At 39.7% G+C, this 16,886-nt stretch overlaps 1 protein-coding gene across 3 annotated transcripts in view; it reads left to right on the top strand.

Moving 5' to 3' along the window:
• The window catches only part of phkb (phosphorylase kinase, beta), a 180,534-nt gene that overhangs the window by 20,749 nt on the left and 142,899 nt on the right, over positions 1 to 16,886 (top strand). For all 3 annotated transcript variants that reach the window (XM_049471148.1, XM_049471149.1, XM_049471150.1), the window contains 2 exons: positions 9,460 to 9,567; positions 13,711 to 13,791. In XM_049471148.1, coding sequence (XP_049327105.1) covers positions 9,460 to 9,567; positions 13,711 to 13,791 — 189 coding nt within the window. The remainder of the gene's footprint in view (positions 1 to 9,459; positions 9,568 to 13,710; positions 13,792 to 16,886) is intronic.

Raw genomic sequence — 16,886 nt, 5'->3', positions numbered from 1 at the left:
ATATGTTCTTTGTACTTGTTGTTCTTTTCTCAATGTGTTTAATGTTGAGCTAAAATCCGTGCGGGCTCTCTGCCCAGTGTTTCTCCGAGTCCAAAATATTTAATATACCTTGCAAAATAAGTGCATACTGAGTTGAAATGGCTTTGATTTGCGAAGTCTGCGTTTAATTAGTGGTTGTAGTGTTTGCTGAACACATGGGGCTTTCTGTGCTGCACCTCGCAGACACTAATTAATAGAAAAACCCACATGGTGCACGAATATATTTTAGAGTGAAGTAGAGCTTATTTAATTGTGGGAGGTAGTTTTAATGCAATTCATTAGGAATAATTAAAAAAGTGTTATTCTGAATCATGTTTTAATGTTTTAGAAAGCAATATTACCTCCCACACTTTAACACTTCAGAGAATTACAGAATATATTACAGTATATGCACTGATCAGCGAGAATAGCATTGATGATATGGTTCCAAAATGATCTGTACAGGATGGGATTTTGATACTAGGCAGCAAGTGAGCAGTCAGCTCTTGAAGCATAAAAAATGAGAAAAATAGATAAGTGTACAAACAAATTGGTTCTAGACGGTTGGTTCTAAATTGATTCTGAAGTTCTAGTCAACTGGGTCAGAACTCAAATCAAAAGTGCTTCAAGAAAAGTGCTTCAAATATTCAGTAGTTACACAGCATGCCAGATACAGTCATATGAAAAAGTTTGGGCACCCCTATTAATCTTAATAATTTTTAGTTGTAAATATTTGGGTGTTTGCAACAGCCATTTCAGTTTGATATATCTAATAACTGATGGACACAGTAATATTTCAGGATTTAAATGAGGTTTATTATTGTACAGAAAATCTGCAATATGCATTAAACCAAAAATTGACCGGTGCAAAAGTATGCGCACCCTTATCATTTTATTGATTTGAATACTCCTAACTACTTTTATTGACTTACTGAAGCACAAAATTGGTTTGTTAACCTCATTGAGCTTTGAACTTCATAGCCAGGTGTATCCAATCATGAGAAAAGGTATTTAAGGTGGCCAATTACAAGTTGTTTGCCTATTTGAATCTCCTCTGAAGAGTGGCATCATGGGCTCATCAAAACAACTCTCAAATGATCTAAAAACAAAGATTGTTCAACATAGTTGTTCAGGGGAAGGAGACAAAAAGTTGTCTCAGAGATTTAACCTGTCAGTTTCCACTGTGAGGAACATGGTAAGGAAATGGAAGACCACAGGGAGAGTTCTTGTTAAGCCCAGAAGTAGCAGGCCAAGAAAAATATCAGAAAGGCAGAGAAGAAGAATGGTGAGAACAGTCAAGGACAATCCACAGACCACCTCCAAAGAGCTGCAGCATCATCTTGCTGCAGATGGTGTCACTGTGCATCGCTCAACAATACAGCGCACTTTGCACAAGGAGAAGCTGTATGAGAGAGTGATGCGAAAGAAGCCGTTTCTGCACAACTTCACTACAAACAGAGTCGCCTGTTTGTGGTGTGTTTGCATCACTTTCCCATACAGCTTCTCCTTGTGCAAAGTGCGCTGTATTGTATTATTGGAGGATGGATGATCATAAGCCATCAAACCAAACTGAAGTTGTCCAAAAGCAGTGTGCAAGACTAGTGGAGGAGAAGCCAAGATGTGTGAAAGTTGTGATTAAAAACCAAGGTTTTTTCACCAAATATTGATTTCTAATCTCTTAAACCTGTTTTTTTTTTTTTTTTTTTGCATTATTTGAGGTCTGAAAGCTCTGCATCTTTTTTCCTTTCTTTTTTTTTCACTGTGGTAAAGTCCAGTAAAGAACAATGCAGATGATTAAAATAGTCATAAAGGGAATAAAAGTCAGTAAGCATGATTCACCTTGGGTTTGTAGTAAGTGTAATGATCAGGCGGTGGGATTAGTCAGCCGTTTAAACAGCCCCGCTGGTGGTAATGCTTTCTTTGTGAAGAATTAGCCTAATAAGCTCACTAAAGAACAAAACAAACACGTTCAGAGCCGCCAACACCATGCATAGCGCGCTTGTTAAAATAATTCTTAATTATAAGCCTATAGAATTTAGCAAGTGTTCCTTAGGCGCTAACTGTTGTCTTTACGCACACACACAAGCACACACACACACACACACACACACACACACACACACACACACACACACACACACACACACACACACACACACACGCAGTTCGGTGTAATCAAGCCATTTTTTTCCTTTGAAATTGTTCCGTTTCATTTACTCCTGACCTCCAAGACCTAATTTGGGAGAAAGCTTTTCCATGTCTTAATTAGAATGCACCGTTTATACAGTTAATTACACAGTGCAGCGCTCATTAGCATCTGTCTCTGCCGCTCACAGAGAACATGGCAGCTTTTAAGGCAGCGGCTAAGTGCTTCTGCTAGCCGGTTAGCGTTAGATCATCCGTTTTTCAGGTGCACTTAAAACGCCGGAGAGTGCAGCGGACCACTCTCACTAAAACCAGGAATTAAAAACAGCAGAAACACGAGGATACAAGCTACCCGGGTAACGTGGGCTGTGATTGGATAGACCAACTGGAAATCAGAACATTTTGTTTTTCATATTCATGGGTTTCTTGTTGGCCTCACATATGGATGCATTACAGACTATTACAGACTGTACCATATTGTGCCATTCATTAATAATATCAAAATAATTATAACATTTACAAACAGAAAAATAAATCTATATTGTTATAATAGCAGTTGAGAAAGCCGGCTGTTTTGTATTTGTTTTGCTATTTACTGTGAAGCTTTACAGGTATTTTGGGTGTAATTGTTTAGATTTGCAGTTTCTATACATTGTATATTTGGCCCAATATAGCTGGAAAAAAAAAAATTAAGAGACCACTAAAATGATCAATATTTACATATATTTGAATATTGTTTTATTACTCCCTAAATTTCTCCCTAATTCTAAACGAAACACATTGTCATTTAGAGCATTTATTTTTGAGATGCAGTGCTTTCAGACCTCAAATGATTCAAGAAAAACAAGTTCATATTCTTTTAGAAACAACAAAATTAATATTGTAACATTGGTATAGTTCAGAAATCAATATTTGGTGGAATAACCATGCTTTTTGGTTATTTTAATCATTTTAAATAATCATGCATCTTGGCATCATGTTCCCCTCCACCAGTCTAAGGGTGTACTCACACTAGGCCCGGTTTGGTTGAATCGTGCCGGAGCACGGTTCGGCCCCCTCCCCACTCCCCCGCAGGCCTGCACTCACACTGCGCTAAACGATCCGTGCCCGAGCACGCTTTCGTCATCAACAGGTGACTTTTGTTTTGAAGAACAGTATGCGCGCGCAAAACAATGGAGTTCAGGATTGTACTGTTGTTTTTGTTTATCTGGAGTCGTTTTGGGCGTGCAAATACGCAACTGAACCAGAGATTCATTGATTGTGCAACACAGCGATTTACTGCTAATCGTGCTGCACGTGTAAGAAGGTTTTTACACAAGCAGCAGACGTCCAGGGAGAAATTTGCAGCTTTACTCGCGGGCTACAATTCACGTTCATCAGTAAGGTAAGAGACGTACTTGCTATATACATAAATAGTGACCAAAGGAGCGAAACATAAAACTCAAGTAATAATAAAATGTGTTTGTTGTTTAGGACTTGTAGATAGTAGTCCTAATTTATTATGGGTAACACTAACCATTATGGTGCTCTTTAGAACCCTTTTCAAAAATATTATATGCAGAATTGTGTATAAAACGTCCTCCGTTTACAGTAGCATCGCATCACTGACATAATCTTGATCCGTGCCCAAGTGAACCGTGCTCGGGCCCACCTCTCCAAGCGGGAGCGATCACACTAGCCAAACGAACCGTGCTTTGGGAGGTAACCGTGCCCGGGCACGGTTCGGATTGCCTAGTGTGAGTACACCCTTACACACTGCTTTTGGATAACTTTATGCTGCTTTACTCCTGGTGCAAAAATCCAAGCAGTCCAGCTTTGTTTGATGGCTTGTGATCATCCATCTTTCTCTTGATTACATTCCAGATGTTTTCAATGGGATACAGGATTAGTGATTCATCTTTTAGCTTATTTAAATGTCAGCCAGTTACTAAAGGATGAAATCAAGTGACCTACAAAAAGAATGGCAAATGGCAAGTGTCTGGAGTGAAGTTCATGGAAAGAACCATTGAAAACGGCTAGAAAAAAGCTAGAAAAGGGCCTTCATCAATAAGAGGAAAATAATATTCAGTCTGAAGCTTTATATCACAATATGGAGTGTACATATTTTCTATTTTTTTTGTTTCCTATTCTTCAATATATATATATATATACAGTTGTGGTCAAAAGTTTACATACACTTGTAAAAAAACATAATGTTATGGCTGTCTTGAGTTTTCAATAAGTTCTACAACTCTTATTTTTCTGTGATAGAGTGATCGGAACACATACATGTTTGTCACAAAAAACAGTCATAAAATTTGGTTCTTTCATAAATTTATTATGGGTCTGCTGAAAATGTCACCAAATCTGCTGGGTCAAAAATATACATACAGCAACAAAATTTGTCAATTTTGGTGATGTAGCGAGTTGTGTCAATCAAATTAGCTTCATGTCATGGCCTCTTCACTTCTTGTAAGTGATTCTGATTGACTACAGCTGTTGACTTCTCATGAGCCCATTTAAATAGGGCTCATTTGACCCAGTGATTAGACTCAGCTACAAAAGCTACAATGGGAAAGTCAAAGGAACTCAGTGTGGATCTGAAAAAGCGAATTATTGACTTGAACAAGTCAGGGAAGTCACTTGGAGCCATTTCAAAGCAGCTACAGGTCCCAAGAGCAACTGTGCAGACAATTATACACAAGTATAAAGTGCATGGAACAGTTGTGTCACTGCCACGATCAGGAAGAAAACGCAAGCTATCACATGCTGCCGAGAGGAGATTGGTCAGGATGGTCAAGAGTCAACCAAGAATCACCAAGAAGCAGGTCTGCAAGGATTTGGAAGCTGATGGAACACAGGTGTCAGTCTCCACAGTCAAGCGTGTTTTACATCGCCATGGACTGAGAGGCTGCCGTGCAAGAAAGAAGCCCTTGCTCCAGAAAAGGCACCTTAAGACTCGGCTGAAGTTTGCTGCTGATCACATGGACAAAGATAAAACCTTCTGGAGGAAAGTTCTCTGGTCAGACGAAACAAAAATTGAGCTGTTTGGCCACAACACCCAGCAATATGTTTGGAGGAGAAAAGTTGAGGCCTTTAATCCCAGGAACACCATGCCTACTGTCAAGCATGGTGGTGGTAGTATTATGCTCTGGGGATGTTTTGCTGCCAGTGGAACTGGTTCTTTGCAGAAAGTAAATGGGATAATGAAGAAGGAGGATTACCTCCAAATTCTGCAGGACAACTTAAAACCATCAGCCCGAAGGTTGGGTCTTGGGCGCAGTTGGGTGTTCCAACAAGACAATGACCCAAAACACACATCAAAAGTGGTAAAGGAATGGCTAAACCAGGCTAGAATTAAGGTTTTAGAATGGCCTTCCCAAAGTCCTGACTTAAACCCCATTGAGAACATGTGGACAGTGCTAAATAAACGGGTTCATGCAAGAAAACCATCACATTTAGCTGAACTGCACCAATTCTGTCAAGAAGAGTGGTCAAACATTCGACCTGAAGCTTGCCAGGAGCTTGTGGATGGCTACCAAAAGCGCCTAGTTGCCGTGAAAATGGCCAAGGGACATGTAACCAAATACTAATGTTGCTGTATGTATATTTTTGACCCAGCAGATTTGGTGACATTTTCAGCAGACCCATAATAAATTTATGAAAGAACCAAATTTTATGACTGTTTTTTGTGACAAACATGTATGTGTTCCGATCACTCTATCACAGAAAAATAAGAGTTGTAGAACTTATTGAAAACTCAAGACAGCCATAACATTATGTTTTTTTACAAGTGTATGTAAACTTTTGACCACAACTGTATATATATATATATATATATATATTACAGCCTGACTGACATGTATTAGCTTTTCTTTTGTTAGATATATACATTATATTCTATATATAGACATTAAGAAATATACTGTGAATATACATTTTTGGCCATATCTTTTTTTTTTTTTCTCATCCTTTTTTACATATTGTTTTTTTTTTTCTTTATACAAAATCAGGTAAATTTACTGTTTACAAAATAAACATTTATATTGCTATTGCTATTTTTGGGGTGCTGTTACCTGGAGGTGTTCGATGTTTCTCAGCACAGGAGACTAAACTGCTTGTGCAATGGGTTTGTGCACTGCTGCTTGTCTGTGTGCATAACAAGTGGGTTGTACACCTGTGTTGATAATTCACTGCGAAGATAGCAATGAACGTCTGACTATTGATGTCAGTCTAGGTTGTATTCAGTCAGTGGAGCACGTGTGTTTTCTGTCAAATTAGCAATACGCCTACAGTTCATCTAGATATAGATATATTCAGAAATATTCAGAAACAATGTTGCTATTCACACAAGGCATAAAAAGAGCATTGCAACCTTGATAAATATATATTTTTTATGTATTTATTTATTTTACTTAATACAGTAGTAATTCTCACATATTTTTATTATTTTTTTTTTTTACTAGTTTTATATTACGGATGTTGATGATGAACAGGTGTGTGAAATGTCACCTCTCCGCTGTGCAGGTGTCTTTATCCCTCTTTTTTTCACCTCTGCTCCCTCGAGCGAGGGATTTAGACCTGCGGTGAGATCGGACCTGCTGTTAAACAGCCTGCTGACAGGAGTGAGGAATTAAAACAGTGCAGGAGGATGGATCTGGGACAGAGGGATACCTTACATGACCCAGAGAGAAAGAGAGAGAGAGAGAGAGAGAGAAAGAGAAAGAGAGAGAGAGTGTGACAGACAGAGAGAAGAGAGTGCCAAAAAATGGGGCCACTTATTTTTAACACTTTAAATATGCTAGAGGGTGTGTGTGTGTGTGTGTGTGTGAACAGGTGACACAGATTTGAGCAGCAGTGTGTTTGGACAATCAGTCATTGAGCCACTTAAGCCTGGCGCAAATTCAGCTTTTAACTGAACAATAAACAGAATAAAGAATAAAATAACATTATTGTTCCCTTAAATCACCTCCTTGAAAACCTTCACAGTGTGAACGTGCAAAAGCGATACACTGTTAAGATACAAACGTGCCAAAGTCAAAGCTCACCTGACTCTTAAAGAGAATGACAACTGACACACTGATTGGTTTATTTCATATTACACCAAAAATTAACCACACCCATGATAATCTACAATGTAGAACATTTTTTAATGATGTTAAAAATCTAAATTTAAGGTGTGTCCAAACCTTAGACTGGAAAACAGCATTAGCTGAAGAATTGGCTGCTGTGCTTAAACCCTCTGGTTTGGACTCGAGGCGATATTACAGCTGCTTACTCCACAAGTGCTATATATAGACAGCGTTGTGTCCTTCCGAATATCTTGCATGTCTTTTCCAGTGTAAGACTACATAAGCAAACCAGACATCTCCACATATTCTGCTGTCGTTTCCCTTAGCAGTTAATCAGACTGCATTAGACCACTGAGAGCTGAATTGAGCTCATTGAACCATCCATTTGGCTTGAGTGCATATTGTACACTGGTTTAGGATGGGTTTTGGGCATATTCTGTCCAGATTAGGTTGAATAAACATCTTAATATCATTTTAATTAAGAATTAAATAGAATTTTCCAATAATAGATGTTGCACTAGAGCACCAGCATCTTATACCAGAAGAAATGTTTTGTATTCAGCCATGCTTCCATCCTCCTGTTTATTAACTTCAACCTTGCCAAGCCTGGCTGCTGTATCAGTTAGCATTCAGGCTTCCACACATGCTGTTAGCATTGCGGCTAACGCAGAATGTTAACCCTGTTAAGCCCGGCTGCAGTGACCATTGTGACCATCCTAACCTTACAAGCCCTGTCTTTTAGCATCACAGTTCCATCCCTGTTGAGGCTTATTGTAGTCTTTGTGGCTAAACCGTGCCAAACCTTGTTAATCATGGCTCATTTCTGTAAGCATTTGTAAGCATCACTGTTCTAACACTGCTGAGTCTGGCTGTTACCATCAGATTCCATGGGCTAACCCTGCTAAACCTTGCTCCATTCTGTGTTAGCAATGTATCTCTATTCGCCTTGAGGCTGGCTGTTAGCATAGTGGCTAACGTGTCCTAACTCTGCTGTGCTTAGTCGCTGTGTCTGTTAGCATTGCAGCTCTAACCCAGCTGAGGCTGGCTGTTTGCATAGCGGCTAACGTGTCCTAACCCTGCTGAGCTTGACTATTGTATCTGTTAGCATTGCGACTCTAACCCTATAGGCCTAAGCTTTTTGCTAAGCCTTTGTGCGATGTCTGTTAGCAGTGTACGTATCTCCATCCCTCACGAGGCTGTTTGTTAACATTGTGGTTAACCCATTCAACCCATTCAAATTTGGCTGCTGTGTCTGCAAGCACACAGCAGTTTATTTCCAGCCTTGAGCCTGCGCTGTTAAAATAGCCTCAGAGTTTCGGAATATATCTACAGCGATGGGCATGGTGGTCTGGATATGAGGTGTGTTCAGGTAAATATCTGGTATGTTACTATCTTGGCGGTGGTAAACACAGGTGTGCTACTGGTCGATTAAAACCCTGACAACAGTCATGGTCAGCAGTTAGCCATAACTATCTTCTACCTATCAACACGTGTGCACAAGTGCACAAGCATGTACATCCCGCTCCTTACACACACACATGGACACGCTGCAGTGCACAATTCCAGCTTTTAGCTGAACAGAAGTGATGCACTGTTAAGATACAAACATGCCAAAGTCATAGCTCACCTGCCTCTTAAAGGGAATGACAACTGACACACTGATTGGTCTATTTCACAATACGCCCAAAACAAACCCATGATTAATTAAGAGAATTTGTTTTGCACGAAAATGCTTTTTGCACGTTTAGAGCTGCACAAGGCATACTTTTTGCACCTTCAGCATATCAAAGACACAATGACACGCCCTAAATAGAGCTACAAAAGAGCACAATTTACATATTTTCTATAAATTGCTAAAATAGGGCCCAAATGTTTAGGCACCCATTGCTGACACAGATGTGCAAATGCTGGTTTTGCCTTAGTAGAGAGGTACTGCCAATAGAATAGGGTCTACAGTACATCAATACGTACAACTTTTAATCTTTTTTTTTCCCCTTACTGCAGTATGAGTTTAATTTTTCCTGCGTGGTTTTACCAGCTCTGATGGTGCAGTATAGGGGTGGGGATGGAGTTTGAAGTGAGGGTGGAGGTGGAGGTGTGTGGAATATCAATAGCAGCTCCTCCCTCACTTGCCTTACTGAGAATTAATAAAACACACCTCAGTGAGATGGAACCTCAGATACATCATTAATGACCTCTCTCTCTCTTTTCTCTCTCTCTCTCTCTCTCTCTCTTTCTCTTTCAGGTGGAGCGCTTTAAGCAGGACCCGAGTCCGTACACGTGTCTGCACTCAGTGTTTAACGTCTACACAGGAGATGAGATTTACCCGTATGAGAAGTACAGCCACCTGCAGGTACTCATTCAGCCATTTATACTTAAGCCCAATTCCATTTCACCCCTTGGCCCTACCACTTACCCCTACCCCTTGTTTTCGAGTGTAACTCTGTTCCAAGGGGAAGGGGTGAAATCATCCACCCTAAGAATTGGGACAACCCTTCAAGAACCCAATATGTCATCAGGAGTAGAGGTTAGATTGGGCCCAAAAAATCCGACCCGACCCAGGCCGAGCCCGTGCACGTTCTGCCTGAGCCCGACCCAACCCGAACCATAAACTATCATTATGAGCCCGAGCCCGACCTGCCCCGCCCCATAAACTGTCTGTTTTCGGGCTGTTTGAATGAGAGAAATATGATCAGAATGATGTTAATTAACACTGTAACATAGAAGCATAGAACTATTATTTAATTAAAATGATTTTTGAGAACAGCTACACGCAGTGCTGCAAGTCAAACATGGAGGAGTTCACGTGCGAGAGAGAGAGAGACAGAGAGAGACACACACACACACACACACACACACACACACACACACAGAGAGAGAGAGAGAGACACAGAGAGACAGAGAGATTTGTGTATTCTGGTGTATGAGCTACTCACAGGTAAAGGTTCTCACATACTGTATCTCCTGTTTCTCTTTGATCTCCTCGTGCTCATATTCATGTCCCATACATAATTCTGCAGCTCCCTCAGTGTTTTCTGTTGTATTTTGGGGCTAGCGCGAGCGCTTACAACTAACACCGTGGACCGTGAGGTGCTGCTGTGCTGCCACTGTTGCGCCAAATCCGACTCCCAGCTGAATCCGACTCCCGCTTTGCGGAGAGAATCGGCACAACACCCCCCGCTGTACAACTGCGGGAGTGAAAACAGCGATTATAAATAAATTATTTTTTTCACTTTCAGTTTTCGTTATTTGGTTCAGTTTCGTTAACAATAATAATTGGTTACTTAGCAACATTGTGATTATCACACCAGAGCTTTATTTAAAAATAAAAATATAATTAAAAAACAGATGCCTACATCTCAGACTATTTTCTGCAGCCCTAGCTATCTACTGAGACTAACTACTAGCAATATGTTGTTTGCTTGTTATAAAGAATTTGGCCATAAAACATTAAAACTACACATTTATCTAAAGTAATATAGTGCTAATCCTCACTTTTTAAATTTTAATTTTAATTTTATTTAAGGAAAATACTTAAATTTGTGGGTTTCTTTGGTAGCTCGTTCAAACCATCTTACCAGTGATTCTCATCCCCTCAGTTTGAAGTGTGCATCTGAAAAATCTTGGTATGAAGGCCTAACAAGAATCTGGACAGCCCTAACCCTTGGTGTGAATGCTCAAAACAGTAGGTTAGGGGAAAGTGGTAGGACCACGGTGGGAAATGTGAATGGGTCTTACTATGTCCAAAAGTATTCAGACACCTGCTGCTTCAGAACCTTTTCTGATATGATGTTTAACAGGGGAGCCGTCTCAGTTTATTCACTTACAACCTGTATTTATTATAATTAAGCAATAGAACACTCAAGGTCACATTCACAAATGGGAATGTGATGTTATTTGTGATAACACACGACCTCGAGTGTTCTATTGCTTTTATTCAACAGTTTCTTTTTTTTTACAAAATGAATAAAGAAAATAAATCGAAGAACTTTAAGAAATTAAGAATGAATATGCTTTAATATGGACTGTGCCTTCCGCCAAAAGGTAGTTCCACCACAACTGTAACAGAACTGAAACTTAACTACAAAACGGTGTATAGTTCATACAGACTAACACCACGAAAGTTAGCTTGAAATCAAAATTGGGAATAAGTGAAGATGGTAATGTTAGGAGTGTGAAATAACGCTGATACTCTCCTCTCCTGCTCTGTGGAGTCGTCTTCAGGTGAACGCTGCGCATTTTTGAGCATTTCTGCTTGTTTTGCTGGGTGGTGTTGGTTTTAGCTAGCCGGCTGGACTGTGTTTAGCTTAGCTTAGCTTGCTTTAGCTCAGCATTAGCTTAGCTTAGCCTAGCCTGGCTGGTTAGCATTCTGGCTGTCAGACGGCATTAGCCGAGCGATTTTCTTTCCCTTTTTTCCACAAAAGACAGCCAGCGCTGCGGGCGAGCGTGCCGTGATTGAGCGCTAGCCTGTGCTAAGCTAACGCTGCCGCTGATGCCGTTGATGATTCTAAGCTGTCCTTTGTATATATGCCGTTACTTGGCAATGCGTCGGCGGAGTGATACAGGTTTAGTGTGAGAAGGCCATGATGGAGTAGGAGGAACCTTCTCTGTCATCACCTTGTAGGCGAACTTAAGAGCTTTAAATTTAATGCAAGCAGCAACTAGTAGCCAGTGGAGCTCAGTGAGCAGTAGGTTGACATGTTCCAATTGGTTCCTACTGGTTGAAGACCAGACACACTGCTGTGTTCTGGACCGTCTGTACTGGTTTACTACTGCATTGCAGTAGTCAAGGCATGGGATGACCACTACTTGGCCCATGCCAGAAGTCATGGGACACTAGCTACTAGTTTCTGCCCTCTCTTTTGGACACATTGTGTCTTTGTGTGCATTTTGGTTAAGTGCAGTGCCGTATTTTTACTCCTAATGTTTATAAAGAGTGATTAGATAAAGGTCACGGTATAAGTGGGATGGTAATGATTCACGGCGTGTGTCTGCTGGAGGTGGATCCTCCGGGTCGGCCCCCGTCTCGTTACATTTTATAGATTAGCTCCAGAGAGTGCCGCAGTGAATTTAGCGCTATTGGCAGACTGCCTGTTTACTGCCCGTGTGCCGCGCCGACACCCACCGCTGATCAATTCTGCGCGACTGCATCACTTAAGCACTAGAAAGGGCACGCCTTTGGGGAAACCCCTCCAGATTAGCTCTGATACTCAAGTCTCGGTCCTCGAATCCATCCCTTCCTACTGCCAGGACACACTTATCAGAGGTGAGGTGACTGCAGATGAGACGAAACGTGCTTAAAGCGACTATGTCAAGTATTTATACTACACTGACATGCTACATATAATGGAACAGGAACTAGTGTGGTGTCCCATGACTTTTGGCATATTTCGTAGACGCTAAGGAACAACACTGCACTGACCTGGGGGATATGTCTGTTGGGTCTCCTGCATTTAATGTGGCTGTACAGTGTTTTAATTGTATGAAAGTGTGTAAATTGCAGTTTTATATTATATAAGATCTGCAAAAACAAGCTAAGTGGTTGCGCATATGCTTTTACATTATTTGATAGCTACATTAGGATCATTCAATATTTTTAACAATATTTTATTATCTACATTTTGTTAATTAATACTGAAGTGATCCAGACTATGAAAGAACACATAAGTCATCAGTAACTTTTAATAAGTAACTTAAAAGTGTTAAACAAACCAAAATACTCAACTACTTATCTGTGGAGATGTTAACTTGCGGTTTCTGAGGCTGGTAACTCTGATGATCTTGTCCTGTACAACAGAGGAAACTCTTCCTTTTCTAGGGTGGTCCTGATGAGAGCCAGTTCCATCATAGCGTTTTTGATAGTCTCTAATAATAATAATAATAATAATAATAATAATAATAATAATAATAATAATAATAATAATTATTATTATTATTATTATTATTATTATTATTATTATTATTATTATTATTATTATTGTTATTATTATTATTATTATTATTATTATTATTATTATTATTATTATTATTATTATTATTATTATTATTGTTATTATTATTATTATAATAACAATAATAATAATTATAATAATAATATTAATAGCTGCTCTGTGGTGGTTTTCTCTCCTGTGGGGTCATGAGCGTTGAAAAACACGCTTTAAATTGAGGATAGTAATAAAGTACATACAGAGAAACAGATACAGAACTACAGTCTGTAATCATACAGCACTTATACATTATGAGAAAAAATGGACAATGACGCAAAAGCAAGGACATAATGGTCATAATATTATGCTTGATTGTTGTTGGTCATAATATTATGCTTGATTGTTGTAGCTTCAGTGCAAAACTGAGGAAGCCAAATTTTAGACACTAAAACATGGAGTATATGTGGAGTAAGAAGAAAAATATTGTTCATTTTTATTATATTATACTAACGGTACATTAACCAGGCTATCTCTCTCTCTCTCTTTCTTTCTCCCTCTCTGTGCTGTAGATTGATGCCGTGTCTCTGTTCCTGCTCTACCTGGTGGAGATGATTTGTTCTGGGCTCCAGATCATCTACAACACTGATGAGGTAGGAAAACAACCCGAACAGAACTGAATGGAGCTCTGTCTTTCTCTCCAGCTCGTGAGAAACGCCCCCATCCGTAGATAGATGACCCACGGGCATTTCAGCACAAATTGGAGCAGTGTGTGTGTGTGTGTAAAGTGTGTGTATGTTGTGTGTGTGCGGTAATGGCGATGTTGGTGGTGGCTGCAGCCCAGCCATTGTCACACACTGTAATAGCTGCAGAAGAATAGTCAGCAGGGACGTTTCTGCTGCCAGCCAAGCATGTTTTCCTGCCAACACGCCGCCTTTTACTCAGCTGCCACTGCCTCGCCTCGCCTCGCCTGTTTTGGCCGTGGGCTCGCTGCTGAAGCGCCCGCCCAGGGGAGTACACCACACGCAGATAATGCCCCGTGTAAAGCTGCACTGTCACTTTAACCCCTACACCTTTACACCTTTACCTGACAGCAGCTCAGTGTTTAAATATAGAGTCATGCCGAGATCCAGTGTATTCAGAATGAATGTCAACTCCAGGGCTGATGTGCTTTGGCTGTTTTACACTGTTTTAACCACGATAAAATATAGCATGCTTTTTTTTTTTTTTTTGCTATCACGATATAAAGCAAGGCATATATAGTGGTTGGTGGAGCAGCCTGGTGGTCAATCTTCATTAACTGCACATTATTGCACCAGTAAGAGCGTAAAGATTGTAAAGGTTCAATTAGCAGGGTAAGAGCACAGTTTTGCTCAAAATATTGCAATGCACACAACATTATGGGTGACATACCAGAGTTGAAAAGAGGACAAATTGTTGGTGCACGTCTTGCTGGAGCATCTGTGACCAAGACAGAAAGTCTTTGTGATGAATCAAGAGCCACGGTATCCAGGGTAATGTCAGCATACCACCAAGAAGGAACAACCACATCCAACAGGATTAACTGTGGACGCTGTAAGAGGAAGCTGTCTGAAAGGGATGTTCGGGTGCTAACCAGCATTTTTGTATCCAAAAAACATAAAACCACGATTAATCAACTCATGGCAGAATTCAATGTACACCTCAACTCTCCTTTTTCCACCAGAACTGTCCGTCAGGACAATAAATTATTGTTGTCTAAAACCAGGTGTTTCAGTTTCATTGTCCAACCCCTGTATATTGCAATATTAAACAATGCAGGGCACAGCAAAGACGTCACCAGCAAAACAACAGTAATCGGCCCCTTTAATCAGGACCATCATTTAAATGGCTTTTTAAAAGATATATAAGAGCGGTTTCTCTGAAGTGTGAATTCAGCTGTAACTGGAAATATTTGTGCCGCAAAACTGTGCTGGACTGAGGTGCACAGCTTTCGACACATGCTCACGTTTACAAACACGTGCCCAACCATGTGGATGGAGGCCATGCGGTTACCTCATACTTACTCCTGCAATCCACCCCACTTTCACACTTCACCTCCCTCTCATGCTTCTCAGGCAGCAGCAGCCTGTCACTCACACAGACACAGAGACAGCGCTGTGTATCTACTTCTTGTGTCAAGAATTAAAACATTGCAACATGCAACATGACGATGCTTAAACGGTATTTCCTGCAGGCTTATTACCTGTTAGTCATCCTCTAGTCCTTCAGTGGTGCATCTTAAAAAAAAAAAAAACTCTATTTCAATTATTCAGTTCAAAATTTTAAACTCATATACTATATAGATACATTACACACTGAATTATCTATTTCAAGCGTTTATTTATTTATTTTATTGTTGACAATTATGGCTTACAGCCAATGAAAACCCAAAAATCAGTATCTCAGAAAATTTGAATATTATATAAGACCAACTGGTACTTTTGGCAGTGTGAGCAGTGTGCCAAGTCCTGCTGGAAAATGAAATCTGCATCTCCATAAACGTCATCAGTAGCAGAGGGAAGCATGAAGTGCTGTAAGATTTTGTGGGAAAACAAAACTGCACTGACTTTAGACTTGATAATAAAACCCAGTGGATCAACACCAGCAGATATCAGACATGTCTCTCCAAAACATCACTAAATGGCTCACCAAGCCGAGCCTAATGGTTAAACGAGGATCTGCAGCTTTTGTGACCGAGCAGCTCCAACAGTGAACCACACAGAGTTATGATATTTATAGAAATATTGGTTATTGCCCATTGCCTATTTTGGTATTGATACATAGTCGATTGATCTTCTCTTCTCTAATAGATGGACGTGTGCCCGAGGCAAATTCTGTAACCTGTGAAGTGTGCTCACCCCAAGAGATCCAAGATTTTTTATTTTACAGGGTCTCAGACGTTAATTAGCTTGGTAAGGCTATGGCTATGTTATAGCTTGGGAATTAATTAAAAATTAATCGAACCTGACATTCAGAACCTCTATCCGAAATAATCTTGCTCATACTGTGTGTGTGTGTGTGTGAGACATTTTATCTAACTGCATCCAAACACAGAGGCAAATCAACCAACTTATACAAAGGAAAAATGCATCAGTCGTTTATTATAATTCGTTTTGACTGATTAGTGTAAAGAGGATCAAAGAAACACAAGATTTAAGGTCAGAATATCTAACAAAAAATTAAAGCGTTGAAATCAGCTCTCTGCTATAAAACAGGAAGAAATGAGGATCAATAGGGAGAAATGAAGTGTAAGTAAAAGAAATGAGGAGAAATAAAGAGAAACTAGGAAAAATATGGAAAAAAAAATAGGAGAAATGTGGTGGAAGGCGGAGAAATGAACAGTAAATTGAACAAAGAAATGAGGAAAATGAGGTGGAACGTGGGGAAAATAGGTGGAAATAAACAGAGAAATGAGGAGATAATAACAGAGAAATTAAAATAAATGAACTGAGAAATTGGAAGAAATAGAGGATAATTAAGGATATGAGAAATTAGGATAATTAAGTGGAAGAAAACAGATAAGTTAGCAGAAATCAAGAAATATTAGAAGAATTTGAGAGGAAATAGAAAAAATGAGGAGAAATGATAAATTATAAATTAAGTGCAATGCAGAAAAATGAGGAGAAATCGACAGGAATTTGGAGAATTTGAGAGAAATTTAGAGAAATAGGGATAAATGAGGATTTTGATTAAAATATATTTTTTAGTTTTTTTGTGTTTAAAAAAT

Source organism: Astyanax mexicanus, chromosome 23 (genome assembly GCF_023375975.1).
Source record: "Astyanax mexicanus isolate ESR-SI-001 chromosome 23, AstMex3_surface, whole genome shotgun sequence".
In the NCBI taxonomy this organism is placed as follows: domain Eukaryota; kingdom Metazoa; phylum Chordata; class Actinopteri; order Characiformes; family Acestrorhamphidae; genus Astyanax; species Astyanax mexicanus.
The sequence above is the reverse complement of the archived record's forward strand: the minus strand, read 5'-3'. Positions and strand labels throughout refer to the sequence as shown.